General features: G+C 32.0%; 1 protein-coding gene across 2 annotated transcripts in view; it reads right to left on the minus strand.

Annotated features, from left to right (window-relative positions):
• The window catches only part of LOC131851429 (sodium/potassium/calcium exchanger Nckx30C), an 81,086-nt gene that overhangs the window by 47,843 nt on the left and 10,372 nt on the right, over nucleotides 1-22,871 (minus strand). For both annotated transcript variants that reach the window (XM_059201929.1, XM_059201928.1), the window contains exon 2: nucleotides 14,860-14,883. In XM_059201929.1, coding sequence (XP_059057912.1) covers nucleotides 14,860-14,883 — 24 coding nt within the window. The remainder of the gene's footprint in view (nucleotides 1-14,859; nucleotides 14,884-22,871) is intronic.

A 22,871-nucleotide genomic window follows, 5' to 3' on the forward strand; every position in this document is an offset into this window, starting at 1 on the left:
TATAGGGAACATTGGCTGTCTGTGAAAGAAAGTCCCGTCAAAGTCGATATAACCGTTTCAGATAAAAAAAAATGTAACTACTGTATATACTTTATATAACATTAGAAACTACAAACAGACACTTTCATTTCATTTATTCTTTTAGAATTATATAATATCGTAATCGATCAATCATAATAAAAAACGGTTGAATATAAATATTATTGCACGCAAATATTGTTCAAAGTGCAAAGGAAGTGGGTACGTTTGTTTGCGTGTTACGTCTTGGCACATTATTTGGGCACAAAGCTACACACAACACAAAAAGTGATTAATTACCCCCCAGTGTACGCTTGTGACTGGTAATTTATTCGTTGTACTGTGATTCGGGGTTGAACTTTAAAACAGTTGGAAAAATAAGCATTGTTTTGGGCAAACATGCTGACTATACACCTGTAAGTCTAAATACGTCACGCATTTTTTTGTTTTGGTTGGATAATCTTCGCTGTTCTGTTCCACGCCTCATAACTGGGCTTATGGGGATGGGAGCTTGGAGGGTTTTCCTTACCTCTTGGAGTATGAACTGATTCAAGCAAGAGGGTGGTAGATAGCCGCTGTAAGGATTCTTCCTTTGATGTCGTATTAGGCCTTTTCATAAGTCCAATTTGGTTATTTGGTGCCTTGGTAAGCATTTTCTGTAATGTGGATGTTGAAGAGATTTCGATGGTAAGTCTAAATACGTTTCACGTACGTCACATTGTGTAATGCCCTTTTTTGTTTTGGTCGGAAAATCCTCGTAACTCCGATCCACGCCGCATTATTGGATTTATGGATGTGAGCTTGGAGTGTTTTCCTTACCTCTTGGAATATGAATCGAATCAGGGAAGTGGGTAGTAGCAGTAGATAGCAGCTGTAGAGTTTCTTCCTCTGATGTCGTATAGGTACCATTACGCCTTTTCATAAGTCCAATTCGGTTATTTGCTGCCTTGACAAGCATTTTGTGTAATCTGGATCCTTAAGGAGATCCTCGAGTAAATCTAAACACGTATCACGCACGTTACGTTATGTGACGCCCTTTTTTCGGACTACTGTAATGGTGTTGGCCGCAGCTGGCCTTTCCAGCTTTACCGGACGATAGGGGGCGAGTGCAGATGACACTCCAAACCTGCGGAAGGACTTATAGAGCAGCTGAAGGCCAACTCCCGCCTGATGGATACGACTTTAGTCTGAGGGCACCCCTACGAGTTCCAACCTCAACTCAGGCCGTCGTAATTTCGATCCCCGTTTGACGGGGGATACCTCTCAAACGTTGCCATTCCGAAAGGTAGTATCATACCTACAAACCCTGTATTTTATACGCGGTTAAATTTGTGTACTTATAATATATTATTACTATAAAAGATTTATATTATATTATTATTATAAAAAATGTATCTTTTATCTACATATGGTTAAATTTTATATCTTTAGACTTTAGATAACCAATTAAAGGCGCAGCGATAGGAAGTTAGGCGTTTGTTATATATGTAATTAGGCGGTGTGTTAAACCGCTAGACTACCTCGATCATCAAATATATTATAAATATACGCGGTTATATAAATAAATAAGAAGCTTATACCTCAGTAATTACTTACTGGGTCGAAACGGTGGTTATAAACTCGTAATTCTACGATAATCGCTCTTTTATGTTTCTCCCAAGAACGACCGGCCTAGTTTGCCGGAGACGCTAAGTAAATTACAGTTGTAAAACATATAAATTATTACAATTATTAAATACTAACTACTCGCCCTGACTTCGCACTGGTGTACATATTTTATATACATAAACCTTCCTCTTCAATAACTCTATCTATTGCTAATAACTGCATTAAAATCCGTTGCGTAGTTTAAAAGATCTAAACGAAAGGGACTTCATTTTATAGTACGTTCATTTTAAAGTCAACTCAAAGGTTATTTCGGAATTTCGAAATTCTTCTTGGCTTGAAAGCATTCTCAACTGACGGTAGATTGACTTATCATAAGAGTTTGTAATATACCTACACGAATTAAATAAAGATATTTTGATTTGATTTGCTTCTTTGACGTGCCCGTTAAATAAAATGAAATTTCAAAATGGCGTATATACATACAAATATTATTTCTTTTATTTTTTTAACTATTCCAACGTAGTTGGCCATGCCCTTCACAGCTTCGCCGAAGAAATCGATCCATTGTAATGCTGTGCTACTTATTCTATAGCAATATAACGCAGTGGACAAATCAGTTCACAGCACGTTAGCTGGAAACGAGCCAAGCGCAGCCATGTTTCATAACTGCCATATACATAACTCTGATTTCAGAACACGGTGACATGATCTCGTTTATCTAAGCCTATATGATATTGGCGTTACTCCATTTATAATCTAGTGATATGCAACCTTATACGCGTGTACGTACATTTGTAAATCGCTACCTATTAGTCATAACAACAACAAACAGAGTATTCAGCATCATTATTAATTAGCGGCCTTTGTGGTTTAGCAGTTCAGCAAACCGCTTTACTTCCGATGGTCGCGGGTTCAATTCCTCGCATAGTACAATACTGATCTGGATATTACCTGTGTGTATTGTCTGTTTAAAAAAATGAAGTATTTCTAGCAGTTGCTTAGTACCCACAACACAAGCTCTACTTAGGTTGAGACTCGATGGTGCTGTTTGAATTGACCTGAATTATTATTATTTTAGTCAGTACTTGTAGCATGAAGTCCATTGCAAAAAAAGCAGCATAATTGTCAAAAAAATGTTATAAATCAGCTGAAATGTTTCCTTTTGTGAGTTACACTTTAACATCTAATAATCCAGTCGTGTTCACTCACAGATCTTAATGAAGATGTCCTAAAAAAATACATAATGCTTCAAGTTATAAAAGGCGACCCAATAATCTGAGAGTGGTTGACTTTCAAAAGAAAGTAGGCAAGATTCCCCTCTTTGCTAATAAATATAACAACAACAAGAAAAAGTTTTAGCGATTCATATCTGCGCGAGACGCTCAAATGTCAGCACCGAACACGCTTTCATAAGAATAACATTTTAAACGAGAAGCACGAATAATATTTAGAAATTTGTTTCACTGAAAACCTGTCATCAGTCCTGCCAACATTATGATGTAGATAGGGAAGGAATTTATCACGATAGTTTCCAGGGGGAACTGCGTGAATAATAACCTGACCAGGTACTTTGAGAGCATGGAGTCATTAGTCCACATTTCTAGCAATTTACGCCCCACCTTACCCCTACCCTACGAAATAATACTTTAATTTTAAAACGAGCAGCAGAGGGAAATGAGATAAGTTACATTAAAAAAAAATACAACCTACACATTATGCAGCTTTAACCCGAGTGGAGTGATCTACGCTCGTGGCTGAACCAACAAAAGCTTCCACTAGCGCAGAGCAGTTGAGCCTTGCTCGGGATTTCCTGCAGTTTGTCACAAAGAAAACCCTATCATTTTATTTAAAGAGGCCTCCCAAACTAATATCAACTTTAACGCCTGAAAATAAGTTAGAAAATACTCTGTAACTTATATAAATTCCATGGACCTGAAATATTCGCTGGAAATGCGACTTAAGCACTTCGACATAAAGTTGGTAATGGACTCTAGGGAATCTCTTGAAAGATTTTGCAGCAACTCCGTTGATAATACGAAACATGAGATAAATTGGTAAGTACTGACGTTAAAGATTGTTGAACGAGTTTGGCCGTAACTCATTACTATTTTGACCACAGTATGACTGATTTTATGCCATCAATCTACATATACTAATATTATTAGCAGATTTTGTTGTTAAGAAAGAAAACTCCTGAACTATTATTACGGCTATATCAGAAATTCTCACACTGTTAGAAAAGTATATTATTATAGAGTAACATATGCTATGTATTATGTTAATATATACAAAACTAACAAAGTTATGAGCAAGGAAGCCGGGTCACGTCACTAATTGAGCTGGTTATGAAAGTATATTAAAGTACACAAGAGGCAAAAAGAACATTTTGAGTTATAAATAGTAAATAAAATTCTGACTACATTCATAAAATATTGTAGTATTGGTATATTGGTGTATTGGTTGTATAATTTTTATAATATTGTTCGTAGTCTGTTGTGCATTTCGTAGACTTTGTTAATTTAGTACTTTTCATAATTGTATTTCAATGCTGGCCTGTTCAAACATTTTGGTTTATACAAAGTAAAATATACATTCATACAAAGTAAAATTACAGTAAAAATATACATTCGTTATCACCTTTACTGTATAAAAAAATTGCAAATTTTACTAACGTATATAATTAATTTACTTTTCCCAATTACCCTATCTCTTATTTCGAACATAAGCAGAAATATTCATTAACAATATATTATACATTGGGTTTACTGTACTGCCCAATATTGTGGTGACTGACTCAGCACACAAATCTTCGGATTGTACTTGTAATTGTTATTAACCAAGTTACCACCTATTTAGATAGTTTATTGATGTACACAAAAAAAAACCACTTAATGACACATCTAATATTATGACAATGTCAAAAGTTACCACAAAGGGATATACCCAAAATCAAGTTATTACATTATATTATTTAGAACATACATCTGAGATCAATATTTTAAAATATTTTTATTTTAAATCAATACATGGAATAAGGTAAGCTCGTAACAAAATAGGGAACTAATGTAATCAGCACCATGTAAGTTTATGAAGTACTAGATGAGTTAAAAAGAGTGCTAATTGCAATACAGGAAAACATACAGCACCATATAGTCCGAAACTAAACAAAGTTGTTAATATGGACTCTGGACAACTGATAGAAATCATTAAGTAAAGAATTTAAATACATACAAGAACATGTAAACCAATACAAACAACATAGTCATCAATACAAATATTTTTATGGTACTAGAATTGAACCCGCGGCAAGTAAAGCGGTATATTAAATCACGAGACGATGATCCGGTGAATTAATCAGTTATTTAATTTTGTGAGTTACATTTATTTAAATTCAGCAGCCTAACAAAATCTCGCCTTCGTAGTACTTTCTTGAAAATTTTCACTATAAAATTCTCTCTTTCAACTCAAAGAAGTTAATCTATAAAAGTATTTAAACTGTTGTTTTCAAGATTTATATGAATGGAGTAGAGTATTTTGCGTTTTATTTGCAGAATTGTTCCCGACTGCCGGAGGGTTTAATGGGATCAACTTGGCTAATTACTTTCCTAATCATCGTTCATACAATTTAGTTGAATATATTCATAAAAGATGTTTAACTGACTGCAGAAATCCTGATAGAAAGCAACCAAAAAATAGAAAAAATCATATTAAACAGGAAAAAGCTAATGAAAAGAATAAGCTTAAACACGATAAATGTCAACAATTCAATAGTGATCATATAGTATACAATCGTGGTAATTTTATTGAAAAAGAACCTAAAACTTGTAAATATAGTAATGATCCTGTTGTAAATCAAACAATACGATTCGCGAAAGACTTAGTACCACTAACCATTCCACCTACTGATCAGTCATCGCCAGTGTTTTACACTATCAATACAAAAAAATATAAAAATAAAAAACAAAAAGAACATCGAGAAAATAAGATTGAAAAAGATGTAACGTACAAAAAAGGGAAAAAGTCACATACCACTGAATGTTTTCGGAAAGAAAAAGTTATTAACCACACAGAAAGTATTAAAGAATCTAATACACGTTCATTGCAAAATACCTTGGATGAAATAAATATAAATGAGACATTATCCTGTACTATTTCTGAAATATCAGAAAGAAGACAATATGTTAGGAAAGAAAAGGAAATTAATAAATACTATAAAAATAATTCTAATAAATTTATTATATCTAATTCATTTGAAGCTTTAGCAACAGAGTCAATGGACATATCTGATGGAACAAAGATCAAAATCCATCTAATGAATGAAGCTGATAAAAATGCTTTTACCGAAAATATAAGTATTCCTATTATTAATGCAATTAAAGACTGTATTTATGAGTTAAATAATTGTAGGGACACAAATATGGTACAAAGGTTTATAAAGTACAATAATGAAAAACTAGATAATGTGTTAGATAAAGTAACGATCATTGAGCAAAAACTGGAAAACCAAGACAAAGACATTATAACCATTAAGTCTCCAAAGCAGTCAGTCAAAGTATCAACATTAGAACAATTAAGCAAAGATTTAATAGATGTCGACGAAGACTTAAGTTCTGATGAAACTTTTCAGGTGAGCTCAAGAGAAAAGAGTATGAAAGGAAATAGAAGCTTAACTGGTAAAAGCATTATTATGGGCTTAAATAAAAATGGAGAAACAGTAAACAATCAAAAATATTCTTTCAAACGTAGAGAAGTTATAGATTGTGAAAAATCTAAAACAGGACTACTGGATATAAAACCGGATCATCTGAATAGGATACCAGCAAAATTTTGTTGGACAGATGCAGCAAGAAAATAATCTTAATTACACAATGTTTTGAATGACATTTCGAATACAAATTTAGATTAGTTTTACTTTTGATAATCGATGTAGATTTCTCATACGTACTTTTAGTATAATAATATGCTTGTAATTAAATACTTATTTGAAATACTTGTTATAAATGGAGACTTCAGAAGCAGATATTTTTTATAGTTATACCTAATGTTTATACTTTATAGTTTAGAAAGTTAGTTTATAATTAATGATTTGGTTTTTACGTCGTGGATAACTTACTTTGATATTCTACAATAAATAAGCCAAATGGCCAAATAGTCGAGCTTAGTCCATTTCTAAAATCAATAGTTGATAAATATTTAAAATGTTGTTAATATTTAAAAATTGCTATTGATACTAGGGCCTATTATTTGTAGTAAGATAGAACCGCTTTAGTCAATGGTACAAAAATCCTTGCTATTAAAAATGCCAAGGCTGTTCCGTTTCCTTATAGCAAGCCAGATCGCGTGCCTGGCTTCAATAAATCATTCTTAGGCAATATTGTTATTCCAATGCTGGCTTGGTATCTGAGATATGTATCGATCCGTGGGATCGTTGAATCTCGGCTAACTTCCAACTGTTGGAAATTATAAAAGTATACATAGCTATCTCTTTTGAGATCCGAATTTGAGTAAAAATATATTTATTGAGAGGCAGGTTGTGGTTCAAATGTATGACTGGAATTGCAACCAAGGTGTTGTAAGTTACCATTACCCGTACACTAGCTTCACAGATATCATATCATCATATGACGCCAGTGGTACCATTCATCCTAAAATTTGACTGCTTCCTTTCACTCTATCCAAACCAAACAGCTTACTAACAAATTACTTCGGTGCTAAAATAGACAGAGTGTACATTGCATAAAGTCTATCTTCATATAACTTTTTCTTCGATAGTCTTTTGATAGAACGGTCGTGGTCATTATGTATTAGAGGATAAGGCAGATGTCATCAGCCTTAGGACAGCTAGCCATTGCTGTCTATTGGTTGCAGTTCTAGTAAACTCGTGGAGTGGTAGACGATCCCCTACATTCCATATACATATATGTATATGCAATGTTACAATATTGATTAACATTAATATTTACAACATATAACTTCATTTTAAACCGTAAGTTATACTTGGTGGTATGGTTAATGTTTAATGCAACTTTTTTGGAATTACTGTTCCGATTAATTGTTTTTCTTAATTTAGAAATATCTAAAACAATATTGGGAGGAGAACTTAATATACAAGATTAGCCTATATCTGTAAACTTTGTAAGGATACTTAAATGATGACGTCCTCGCTGGTCCAGGATTAGCACACGGCCTTAGTTTTAATAGTCGCGAGTTCATTTCCTCGTAGAGTACAAACATTTATATTCAAGGAAATAATTGTTTTTATCAGTTTCATGTATTACGTACATTATGTATGTATTTTAAAAAACTGTGCCAACGCATTTATATTAGTTGTCTAATACCCATAACACAAGATCTGTTCAGCTTGGGATAAGATACCGCTGTGTTAATTGTCTAGAGATATTGTTATAATAATAATAATATATTTTAATTAAATTTACAATGACTAAAACTAAATCACTCAATCTTACAGTTTCAATAAATATATTAATAACCTCGAGTTTAATGAATAAATCAAGCTTGAAAATTAGCTACCCCATAATTACACATTGAAATTTCTTATTACAGTCCCTAACGGCCGCCTTACGTTATTCACGAGGAAGTCATAGCTCCAAACAAAGTAGGTATTGAATATTAATTATTGCCGTGTCATAATCACGATCAGAAGTTCTTCCACGTCCCCACAGAGGGTCTAATGTCCTTTGTGGGGGTATTAATTATCCTGCCTCCATGCTATTACGCAGTTTATACCATCCGCCGGTTTTTAGGATTGAACGTTAACAATTTTACTTATATTTTAAGGTTGTTTTGTGTTATCTTGTAATGTAATGCTACTCTAATTGCATTTGCCATTTTATTTAATATTTAATATTGCCATAATATAGCAGCAGAGACATTTACGTAATCGTCTGCGAGGGTCTTTTTACTGTGTACCGGTTTATAAGTGAAATAAGATAAAGTATATAGCCGATATGATACCTTAGTTCTTATTAATTCAACATATGAGATCAGACGTCTGCTTATAGAGATTTATTTGCAGAATTATCGGAGACTGACGTCACATCGCAGTACCACGGGCATTGCATGATGGCGTGATGGTCGCAAATCCGACATATATATATATATACATAAATAAATATAAATATTTTTATATATTTCTATACATATATATAAGTATTTTTCATACATATTTAATAATCTACCTAAAATAATGACCAAATAGGTCGTGGTCACTATTTTACGTGGACGAAGTAGTGGGTACAGCTAAAGGCTATATAACATCACGGTTCAACTAATAAAAGCAGATAACGAAAAATTTGGTAAATGTGATGCAGACAAAGTTCCGCCTGATAGCTAGTTCAATTGAAATACAAATAAAAGTGAGTAAAGTCTTCTTCGTCTGGTTATAATAAATAATTGGATGTTTTAGTTTTTATAATGAGTTTTATATCCATTATTTAAAAATAATTAATTCTGAATCAAATTTCTCATCCCGTTTCAGATATTTTTTTTAGTTAAAGATAAAATCTATCTACACGTATTTTTTATACTACGATGCACACAATCAAGCAAACAAGCATACGGCACATCTGATGGTAAATAGTTACTGTACCTCTTACAGGTCTTTCAGTAAGAATTGTTCAGTTAATGATAAGATAACAAAGAGCAGATATACTTTTGCAATAAAAAACATAGACAAAAATATTATTTTAATAATTTTGTTTTGAGGCACGGACCGCGTCGCTTATAATATTAATATTGATTAAACAAATAAAAGATACGCAATCATAATCTGAAAAATTGTAAAACGATCTCCAAGATCGAGGCGGCTCTCTCCATTCGTGTAAAGCGAAATTAACGATGCAAAAAATCTCGAATTAGAGCTTCTTTCTTCATTAACTTGCTTTCTATTCATCTTAGTATAATTACTGCTTTCATAATGCGTTGAAACTTAACAAAATTAATTAATAGAATATTTTGGTAATACTGAAATCTCTGACGGTAATAAAAGTACAGTCCACCTCAATTTTAAGGCCTAATATATTTTACACACCCCCGACTTTGTCTACCTTTTTGAGATAAGAGATACCATATGTCTATGCGCGTGATATAAACTATGCTTACGCAAAATATTATTGAGACTGGTTAAGCCGTTTAGTAGTGAAAATGATTTTAAAGCATAGGGGACAAACGAGCTTGCGGTTCACCTGATGTTTGCCATGATGCCTGATGCCCATGAGCACTCGCAACACCAGAGGAATTGTAAGTAAGTTGCCGGAATTTTAAGCAGGAATAAACTTTTAAACGTTTGAATAACATATCCATTCGTAAATAAAATCGTGCTGTCATTGTGGTTGTGCATGGCAATAAAAGTTTCTGGAAAAAAGGACGATGGAGGATTCATTCATTCAGATGATTAGGATATTTTAGTTTCTGAAGGGTAGTGCGATGGTGATATTCGGCATTTGATATTAATCCGAACAATTCTCAGCTATACTTGCGGTATAGGTAACAAAACAAACAGACCGCTTTATAACATTACTATGATTATTTTCAACTATCAATATGCCCATATTCTAATATATACGTCTGAACGTATACTTTTCAAGAAGGGTATATTAAAGTCTCTTAAGGGTCGGCAACGCGCACGTGATACCCCTGGTGTTTCAGGCGTTCATAGGCTACGGTAACCATTTACCATCAGATTGGCCGTATGCTTGATTGCCACCGCCAACAAAAAAAAACTTAGTGCCGAGATCTATATTATTCTTAATGAAATGCGGTTTAGCTATCTATCTGATATTTTAGCTATATACAATTTAAAATCGAAAGATATTTTAAAATCGATTAAGAATTATTTCAGTTTATCATGAAACAAAAACCTAATAAAATATTATTTTCAATACCAATGCCTATCAGTGTTTCTACTTTAATATTTTTACGATATTTATTGCAACAGAAATCTAAGAAATTATTATACCTTTACATAGTATAAAAAGAAGTTGTTTCCGCTGTCTGTTCGCTTAGATCTTTTAAACTACGCACGGATTTTAATGCAATTTTAGTAATAGATAGAGTGATTCAAGAGTAAGGTTCATATGCATAATATATGTACTCGTGCAAAGCCGGGACTGTTAGCTAGTTTCTTATAAAACTGTAATAAAGAAAATTGTAGAGCTGCCAACAAATCCCACAAAAATTAGGCAATTGTTCTGCTTGGGTTCGTGTTCAATAGATCGACATTTAACACGCTGGAAATAATTGAGTTTCCTTATACATCCAATCTGGTCATCATTCAAATATAATTATAACTTAATTAACTGTCACGACAATTAATACGGTACTGTTGTAATTAAATATATATTATAACATAATTATAAAGTCATTTTAACGACTTGTATCATGGTAGTATAATAACAGTGCTAATAAACTATAAATATAGGTATAAAGTGCCGTTTTACTAATATGAAAACAATAAATCATGCCAGATCGAACTCCACGTGATCTCTTTTGTTAATTATAGGTTAATTCCCGGAGAATTAGTTACGATACCTAAAGGAGAGTCGAGAAGGAGACGAGCAAAAAAAAGCACCGGTGTCACAAATATTTTAACGACTGGTATCATATATAATACAATATAGTTATTAGAAAAAGCATAGACAATAGAGGAGATATTCAAAACAGTTTTCAACAACGGGCTTCACTGCGATTTGACTGTTCGGTGGTCAGACTGTGACAGTTAATTAACAGTTAATTAATTAGCGTTAAGGACTTCCTATATCGGAACACTATTCAATACGTGATGATGCCTGGTTCAGAGACGGTACACGTGTCGCAATATAGGTGTGAACTCGATAATGGTCGGAATTTAATACCAATAGAGAACATCGTAGCGCTTCTAGTAACGGCAGTCAGGTCTCCTCACTGAATATTTATTGTCTCATACATACCAATTATAGCGGAATTAAATAAAATAATATAAAAGGATATTTAGAACACTAAGGATTATTTTTAAATATTACGGTTATGCAATTAAAATCGATATTACAAAATGAATGCAATATTTGCTATTTTGGGGCGGAAACTGCAAGTCAGCTTCTTTACTTAGTGAGTGACATGATTAATGTGACCTCGGGAACTGATGGATGAAAGATTTGGTTCATAACATCAACGTAGACCTGCCATTTAACATCGGTATTTTACTCAACTATAAATTTTCTTATTTATATATTTCATAAATATAAGAAAGACACTAAAGCTCAAGATACCAAACTCGACCAGAGGTAGGGCCAGGCCACGCGCCACGTGATGGAATAATATTAAGAAGCAGATGGACCAGGACAACCTTAATATACAGACAACCCAGAACAGAGTTCTCTGGCGCAGATGTACTGGGAGACCCGACCCCAGATAAACTGGGAACATGGGTTGGACAAAGAAGAAGAAGAATATATTTCATAAATATCAGTCAGTAGCTAGTTAATCAGACAATCCTATACTTTCAGTCAGTAGAAGCCACTTACTATAGGAATGACTGGATATAGAATTGTTTGAAATGTAGCCCACATTTCATGAATCCATTTCTAGCAATGTTAGGAACTGAACGGAGGGAACTGCCCTCTAGAAGCCATCATGATAAGTTCCTAGTGAATTTGCTACGATTTCATCCTCCACTGGCGCCCCAGCGTAAACTGTTAGCGCAAGCGATTATACCGTTCCGTTACTTTACGCTTACTAAAATTATAAAGCTGTAGATTTTGTGTCTTTGGTTGAATGCATTAATCTCAGCAACTACTTGTCCGAGGTAGTACTTTATACTTTACCACAGGATGAATTGTCAGACTTATCATTGACTAAAGTAGTTTAAATCTATATTAACATAATGAAACTTTAAAGAAGTGTTTGTTTAGTTGCACGAGCTGATCTCGGGAACTACTTGTTCGAATTTAAAAATTCCATTAGTTTTGGATAGTCTATTTACCTAGTCAGGCTTTAAATATACGAACATCACGCTACAACCAACAGGAACAGAGCATTAAGGAAAAATAATGCGAAAACAGGAAAATTTATTTCTTTTAGAGCAGACGAGGTTGCGTGACTCTACTAGTTTAGGTACAAATCTACTTAAACTGTTTACACCCATATACTTATTTATCAATTGAGAGCATCGAGGCCTAGTGGTTTACTGTCCTGACCTAGACTAAAAGGTCGGCAGTTCAAATCTGGCGATAATACATTGTCATTTTATATTTTACAACGATACCCCGATGATAAAAACACTAATAACAGATCACCAAAAATATTAAAAAGATGATTATAGGCTGGCCCCCTGACAGTTCCAACTGGTAATATACCGTTATTGTTACTTATATAAATTCTATCTGGGTACCCCTATATGAGTTACGATTTCAATTGACAAGCAAATATCTTTGTAATAACATAACATGTAATAATATGATAACGTGATATCCTGCTGGTCATATGTATAGGAATAGGAGACGCTTATCATTTACAATCACATGGGCCGTAGGCTATATGTAGCAGAGTACGTTCGACCAGATCAAATTATGGTATGGAACATCCTAGAAGCCCATATTAATATTCATACAAAATAATACTAGGTATCTAAAGCAACACTAGCAGGATCCTACCGAAATTAGCTGGGCAGGGAGATAAATATGAGCGGTGAAGGTGAATGTATGACGTACGTCGGCAAAGAGGCTCTCAAACCTACACCCGGGTCACAAGTCCCGGGAACTGCTCGGAGTTTTCCTCTCTGCCACACGATTGATCCGGCACCCGCACGGTGAATCCATGGAATGCTAAGAAGTTCGTCTCACATATACCTCCACTCCGTCTATATAGTTTTCTTATTTATATCCATGCAAAACCGTGGGCAATGTCTAGTTTTACATTCGAGAAGGTTTACTAACAATGTTGAGGATTACCTATACAATATCTTCTTATAATCAGTCTTGTAATTCTCATATTTATAGAAGAAGAAGAAGAAAAAATGTACATGTCATTATTTATGTGACGACCTTGGTGGTCTAGCGGTCTAGCACACCGCTTTACGACCGATGGTCGTGGGTTCGATTCCTCGCACGGCACAAACATTTGTATTCATGGGTATGATTGTTTGTATCGGTCTGGGTGTTTTCTATGTATAATATGTATTTACAAAAAAACATATCTATGTATATGTATCAGTTATCTAGTACCCATAACACAAGCTTTAACTAGCTTAACTTGGGTCTAAATGGCGCTGTGTGAATTGTCCTGAGATTATTATACTATTATGTTTATTGCAAATGGTTCAATTCCCAATACAAGTGTATATTTAAAAAAAAATCGACATAAAATCCTCATTTCAAGAAAAATATATGTTATATGAATTTAATATTATTTATAAATAATTAATTATAAAGTTAAAATAATTGGACTCGGTCAAACATATAAAATCATACTTTAATTAAATACTTTTTTTGTATTTCTCGATGCCATGCAAGTAGGTATAACAAGCAAAATTTTATTAAATTATTAAAAATATCCAAGAACACGCCGAGGTTAAATTTTAATTATTAAATATAGTAAAATAAAGCATAGCATGCTCACTCAAAATCACTTAAACATAATAAATATATGGTAATTAAAAATATTGTTAAAAGTTTATTCGATTCATGCAAAAATAATGGGCATTTCAAGCTGAGCAATTTCATTTTAAAATAATAGAGACACTATTTCTATACCGAGTTATACCTTGATATAGTTATTTAAGAAAGTTTATTTTAAATATAAAGAGCGTATTTTAAAACAAAATTCACCAGATAATATGAAATTATAATATCGATATCGAAACAAAATTGAAAAAACAAATTCAGTAACTCTATCATATCTATATATCATTGTAAAATACTGTTGTATTCTTATTTATTAATTTAAATACACAAATAAATATTTCTAGAGTTTTTAAATTTAATTATCAAAGTTCTTTATTTTGAATCTCGAATCTCTCTGTTTACATTTTTGTCTATCAACTTGCTCTATGACTTTATTTTGAATTATTTATAAAACAAAAACTAAAGAGTTTTATATCCATATTTATAGCATGTAGGTATATATAGATATGGGTTCAGTGTGACTATACCTCGGATTCTGTGTGAAGCTGTATGCAAGCGAAGGAATAACAAACAGGAAATCAGAAGTGAGAAGTGTTGAAATAATGCAGACACTCACCAAACTCTGTGCTGCCGTCTGGTGCTGCAAAAACAGGCCGAAGTCAGATAAGCCAGTTAGAAGAATCACTTAAGCAAGAGTAGGACAGCCTGATTTTATAAGTTACGTATAGAACACTTAGTAATAACGAAATATAATTGAACTAAATATGTTGCCCTGTGCACATTATAGAGTGACATGAACTAAATATATGACATTAATTAATAACGAAATAATGTTAAAGTAAAATATTTGGCAATTTTTTGTATAATAAGAATGGTAAGCTAGGTGCATCACGTTATCATATCACACCCGTGATAACACTCATGTCTTGCCATTACAGCGGACTTAGTCTGCCCTTTATCTGTAATTTCTGTAATCTGTAAATTGTATCTGTAATATTACTACCTAATCGCACCCTACCACCGAAAATCAGCTTACAAAGCTCGGTGGCTGAAATAGGTATGACTAGAAGTCGATTTTATACAGTCTACCTATAAAGAACCCTGAATCTAGTAACTAAGAAGAGCTTGTTCTAAAGTTACTAAACAATACATAGATATGTTTTATATGAAATTTCACATACATACATAAAGAGAAAGATCTATTAAAGTGATAATAATAATGTAATAATGTAATGTGTTATACGCTACACTGTTATCGTAAGGAATAACGAAACTAATTCATTATAATAGTTTAATCAAATCTAGGTCACTGATACTGATAATGAAACATAATTAAAACATTGTGAAATGATTAATTAAATTATTTTTTCCGCCCGAAATTAGATTTATACGTAATTATATAGTAATATTGTTAAGCAGCTGTATCCGAGACTGCGACCGCGTGAAATGTTGCAACATTACTTTATTTTTCTTAAATAAAAGGATTTTTCTAAAATTAAAGTAGCCTAAGTTACTCCTAATTACATGAGCTACATACCAAAAAAAGTCCCGTCAAAATTGGTTAAGCCATTTCAGAGATTAGCAGGAACAAACAGACAGACAGACAAAAATTGTAATAAATGTTATTTTGGTGCATGTACCGTATTTATATTCATATGCATGTGGTAAAAAACGGTTATTTCAGTATTACAAACAGACACTCCAATTTTATTTATATGAATAGATGTATAGATTTTCCTTAAAACTTGTTTACAAAAAACATGCTTAAATGAAAGGTTGCTTTTCAAACAGATGCGTGTGATGGAGGTCGACGTCAAACATTACCAAACTTTATAGCGTCGTGGTTTATGTAAAATCATAATTTTTCTACGTAACACCCAAATGCTGTAATACCAGTTTAATTTTTTTTATATATAACATATATCTATACATATAAATAAAATTGGAGTGTCTGTTTGTAATATTGAAATAACCGTTTTTTACCACATGCATATGAATATAAATACGGTACATACACCAAAATAATATTTTTTACAATTTTTGTCTGTCTGTCTGTCTGTTCCGGCTAATCTCTGAAACGGCTGGACCGATTTTGATACGACTTTTATTGATTTTTGATGTAATACACTCCGTATAACAGGCTACGTTTATTATAGAAAAATTATTTTGGTTTAAAAAAAATGAAGTAACAATAATATAATAAAATTAAGTAACAGTAGGAACAGCTAGTAAATAAATATAAATATCCTTGGACAATTAACATAGCGCCATGTAGTCATATGGTAAGCAGAGCTTGTATTGTGGGTACTAGATAAATAATAACTACTTCGATTTTTTTTTATAAATACATACATAATATACCTTTCTAAAAATTTTGATTTGTAATACAGTCTCTAACATTGCAGAAATACAGTAGAATAATACGTTCTAACACTTGCGTGTATAGCGTGTATTTTTAGTGTGAAAATCAAGGTAAAGCGTAAGTTAACGAATGGAAACACTATTGTCAAAGGCTTTAAGTCGTAAATTAAATATTCAAGTAAAGTGGCGGTGTCCGTACACGTTGCTCATGTAGATAACAATCAGAACAATAAACTTGATGTGTACATGTTTATATAATTAGTGATTTAGTAAATTCACTACGCTAATGCTAGGGGTGAAATTATAGAGACGTCAGCCACGTCGAGTAAATGGAATGACTAAACAAAGAACAGTCGATTAGTTGTACCGCGCTGTGTTAAATATAGAATCGAAATAAATCGAATAGCGTCGAAAAACTTTTTGTAATAACATGGCATAGTTACAGTTTGGTATTATCAAATGGATCTTAAGTCCATAATAACAAGGTCTAATTAATTAATCAACGAATTTTTATATCATACTAGTCTTGGGTTGCCAACTGTCCTCTTTTCCCAGGACATGTCCTAGTTTTTGAAGTATCCTGGGAAGTCCTGAACAGTTATTTTGCATTGTCCTGGATTTTTAAAATATGCGCGCATCTAAATTACTGCTTTTTAACAGTATAATTTTATCAAATACCGTTTATTAAAAACCTGATTATATTAATTACTTGAATTTTACAACTATTGCAACACTATTACTGCGTTCGGTTTTTAAACTGGATAGTCCAGGTTTTTTGAACTTGCAATCCTGGTTTTTTAAATTTGGGTTTGGCAACCCTATACTAGTCTAGTAGAATTTTTAAGATATAAAAATAGAGATAGAAATTTGACGTGTAAATAGTCTGTATCACGGGGACTGGTAAATCCGTTCCGACGCCCCCAGTATACAAACTATTTTTACATCGAATTTTATTTGAAATCCGGTCAGTACATCAGACTGATTATAACATTTGATATTAGAATAGAATAACGACGCACCCTGGTTTTATTCATGTATATAACTAGCTTTTGTTCGCGGCTTCGCTCGCGGTAATTTATCCCTTTACGGGTGGAATTTATCAAAATACTTGCATAAAGCTACTATGGTTACGTCATAGTAGCTTTATGCATGCAAAGTCTCAGCCCGATCGGTTTAAAATTGACAAAGTTTCATACAAACTTTCAACCCCTATTTGATGCCATTGGGGATAGAAATAATCAAAATCCTTTCTTAGCGGATGCCTACGCCATAACATCTACATGCATGCCAAATTTCAGCCCGATCCGTCCAGTGGTTTGGACTGTGCGTTGATAGATCTATAATCTACTATGGCAGTCACCTATTGAGTTATATATATATAGATGATTGTAAAGATCATAATAATAATTTTATAAAATAACACAGTCGACTTTTAATTTTCTCTGTCTTGTTCTTTTTTCTTTCTCGGCTAACCTCACGCTATATCGAATAAATTATCTAAATTATTTTATTGACGTAGATTTAACTTTGCTACAGTTATTTGATGGTTTAAAAAAATACTTTTTTTATTGGATCTTAATTCCACTGCCATTTTTTTAAACATAAAAACAATATGTTAATCTTTGAAAAATAAGGGACACGTTATTTGTATGAACATGTTTATGCAAGTGTTATCGTTCTCCAAATTATATAAAAATGTATTTTCGAGTGTTTTAGGAACATATACAAAATAGAAATAATCTTTATTCATATATATATATATTAATATAAGCACTTTTGAATAGTCATATTTTTTTTATTCGACCACTCATACGGACACTCACAAGAAGAACTATCTTACGCATTGCTTTTTTAAATAAATGTTGCTCAGAATAAATAATAATTCTGTATGAACCAAACTGCTGAATAGTAAACTTGACATAAATAAATGAACAGATACTTATTAGTTACTTAAATGTGAAAGTATAATTAAAATCTATTTATTTTCAAAGTATATTTTCAATTTATCCACTGCAAACTGTAACTTGAATCTTTCTCTTTATAGTAATAGATACACTTGTAATATTTTGTCTGGGCGACTTAACTTCGTTTAGCGTTTACGAGATTTCATTTCCCGCGAGTAAATGCGTTTTTAGAGAGTAAAATATAAAAGAGATATATTATTCAAAATATGAAAATACTCTGCAAACTGTTAAAGGGTACTTATAGACATGGAAACTTTGTCTTTATGTTGCTTGGCATAGAGTTTTATTTCGAATGTTTCTTCTCCCACATATAGTATTTAATTTAATTATTTTTTATGAAATTGAAATTCCAAACAAGCTAAAGGTTTATCTAATGACAAGCGGTAACTTTCGCTTATATACATAAATAACATATGTATATAGGCGACGTGATATCTGTGATAACACTCATGCGTTATAATTCCAGAGGAATACGATATCATGTCTTTTATACAGGATAAAATTTCACTGCCTGAACAGAAACACAGCTTGTAAAGTAAGCTGGTTGGCTGCTGAAAGAAGTAAGTCTCAGGTAGCCAATTTTTTTAGTCTACCTGTGGTTTTTTTTATTCAAAAAACTTCATTGACGAAATAAATATTAATACTAGAAATAAAAAGGATAAAGCACAAGTATTATTTGTTTATTCATTCTATTCTATCTTTTTGTATATTTAGGTCAAGTCATAGAAACCTTTATATCTTTATCTCGCGTTATTTTTGTTATTTCATATTTATTCATTTCTACCTGTTATTGCAAGAAGTTGTTTTAAATGTAAATCAATTGCTGTCGAAGTATCATAAATATGTAGTGAATAATAAAATAGCATGTTCAACAAATTTCAAACATATTTTCGATCTAATGGAATGTATTTATTATTTTTGTTAAATAGTTTTGAAGAATTCTATTTGCATTATATATGTATACCTATCTATTGCATATAAAAAATAGTCAAGTTCATTATTCTAACAGTTTTATGTGCTATAAACTCTATTATTATTGTTCACTAGCGGCTCGCCCCAGTTTCGCTCGGGTACGTATAAAATTATGAGTTTTACAGGAATATAATATTATTCTAAAATAAGATGTATAATATATAACTTACTCTTAATAATATATATTTCGAACAGTGAAAGAATTTCTTAAAGCAGTGGCAGTGGTTTAGGAGTTTATTTTCCTCAGAACAAAATTCGCTTTCAATCTTTATAATGTTAGTATAGATTTTTCTTTCTTACTTTCTTTCGTGCCTACTTGCCTTTCAGTTGTTTTTTTAATTATCATAAGCTAACGGCCCGGCTGGTTGTTCGTAATTGGTAACCGTTGTCTATTGGTCGTATTTTTTGTAGATTTATGTTAAACGAAGTGTATTTGTTACTAGAAAGATTCATTCATAGATGGTACCATAGGAATATTTAGGATATTGGTAAATGACACGCAACTGTCTCGATTTATACGAAAACTATATGTATCACTACTGAACTATTTTCCATGTTATTACAAAAGTTATTTATTGTCAGCATAGCCCCTTATTTCACCAAACTCTTTAAAAACAACATCAATATTACTATTTTTGTTTCGAAACTATTCATATCGGAAACGCAACCTGGATACGTTAAAGCTTGAACTGGAAAATGAAATGTATTTATCTACTAAAGATTATAATGAAATTATCAAAACAAATTTACTTTTTATATTACCAGATAGCAATATCTGGATTCTAGTTATATAAAAATAATAATTCGTCTAGTTGACTATTAAACGATTATATTTTACCAGTAAAATAGTCGATATACTTCTTCATATCAAATACTGTTCCAAATCTCATGATCAATCATCTTTTAGTAATAAAAATAATAACCCAGAAAGATTATACAGTGCCATCAAGTCCCAAACAAAGCAGATCTTCTGTAGCTACTAAACAACATATAGAAACATTGATATACATTTTATTAAATAAATACATACATACATACATCTAGTCCCACTCACTCACCTCATCACCAAAGGTTGTATTATGTGTACTGGATTAGATAACGGATAGAAATACTTAAACGCATTTTTTTATAAATATATAGAAAACATCCAGACCATTATAAACAATTAAACTAATCAATACAAATGACCCACCGACCATTGACCCACCCACCATCTAAATCTCGATGAACCCACGACCATCTAAAGTTAGGCGGTACGCTAAACCGCTAGAACATCGAGCACGCCAAATCTAGATAATTTTTATAGAACCTATCTATGTAGCCGATTTCAACGCGGTTTCATTTTGAAATTTAAGCAATTTAAAGTTATGAGCTTATATGCGGTTGAAGGCAGTACTTCAAGTGAGCCCTTACTGAGATTGGATATCGGCTTAAACTCATTTACTTAGTTCTAAATAGTGAGGCGGGATGGGGACATTATCGTGAAAGGTCAAATGAAATCTATCATAACTTTGTCACTTTGATAATACGAACTATATAAGTCACAAACTTAAACAATATTCAAATACAGGACAGTCTGACAGTACAGACAGCAGTATTGACAAATAAAAACTATTGTTAAACCGAATAATAAACCTTAAAAAATGTTTTTATAACAACGTTTAAGTTACAATAAATTAGAATGTTGTGAATTTCTGTGTATCAAAACTGTTAGTTTTGTTACTGAGATCTCCTAATATAGGGTAAAAACATATATTATGTGATATTGTATCTTCTATTAGATACATATCACTACATATACTTATAGAACAGTGACGTTTTTCTTTTTATTACCATGAAGAACTCAAAAAATCAAAAATATTCAACAACCACCTTTAATAGTTCTAATTTTAGTTCAGTTCTAGTTGATTTTGCCAATATTTTCATTTTAAATCAAGCAATTTAATATTAAGCATGCGTTATTATCCATACAAGTAAATAAAATTGAAGTGTCTGTAATTTCAAAATAACAGGTTTTAATAATAATAAATTTTTATAATACTGTTTAACTTATATCAAAAAATTATTTAAAAACATAATTATTTGTCTTATTGTTTTTGCTAATCTCTAGTGTTTGCGATTTTGACGAAACTTTCACTCGCAGATATATTTTGAATTAAGTTGTAGAGAGTAACTTAGGCTACATTTATTTTAAAAATTATATTTTAATAAAAATGAAAGTTAAATTTCACACAAAGTAGATTGCATAAGCACGAAATAAATACATGAGGGGAAGAATATATTTTGATAGTACAAGAACACGAATGTGTTACTAAATGCAATGAAAGTAAATTGAATCAGGCTTCGAATTCAAACGTAGAAATCATAAAAAAATATGACAATTGATATGTCGTCTATCCATTTCCATGACAGGGGGAACTCTGGCTCTCTTTTACTGACGTTTCCTGGGTCAGATGTCGCATTACACGACGTCGACACAATGATTTGTCTGTTTTATATATGTTCAGATACATATAGAACACAAAGTATTGATTTTGTTAAAAAACTATCCTAGCGCAAAATTAATAATTTAAAATCCATTCCCTGAATATTTAAAAAATAATGGAATCTTAAATATCTTATTAGTTTTAAATAAAAATGATTAGGATTTGTCTTCATTTCTTCTTGATTGATAACTGAAGTATCAATCTAATGAAGACAAATCTTAATAATAAAAGATGCCACACTTTTTTATGTATATAAACAAAACCATTCAGTATGCTACATAATAGTAGTAATACTATTATGTAGCATACTATTATAAAGAGAAAGAGAGCGGATTTAGCTAGCAGAAAACTTAAAAAGGCTATTTTATATATTATAAAAAAAAAAACACTTTTTAAAAGGTAGGTACATTATTTCAGTATAACATTAACTATACATTCACAAAGCGAAACTGGGGCGTGTCGCTGTTACGTATAAAACCTTACAATATAATGGTTTAATTGATGATAATGGAATGGTGCACCCGGCTGCGCCAACGGTGTTCACTGGCAGAACTCCAAAGGACGATGACAAAATGATCATGAGGTTAAATCGGTTAGTCTATTGTGACAAATTCAATAGTAATCACAGATAATATAATATAGTAATTAACCAATTTCACGTGGTAGTCAAACTGACATATAGATTGTTAGTAGTAGAGTTATTATGCCTCATTTAATTTTTTTAAATATTTAATATAATCTCAGGACAATTCACACATGTTATGCTTGTGTTATGGGTACTAGACAACTGATACAAATACATAGATTTTTTTTTTCCGTACATACATACATATTATACATAGAAA

This window comes from Achroia grisella, unplaced genomic scaffold, assembly GCF_030625045.1.
Source record: "Achroia grisella isolate CSIRO2021 unplaced genomic scaffold, CSIRO_AGI_Agris_v1 utg783, whole genome shotgun sequence".
Lineage (NCBI taxonomy): Eukaryota > Metazoa > Arthropoda > Insecta > Lepidoptera > Pyralidae > Achroia > Achroia grisella.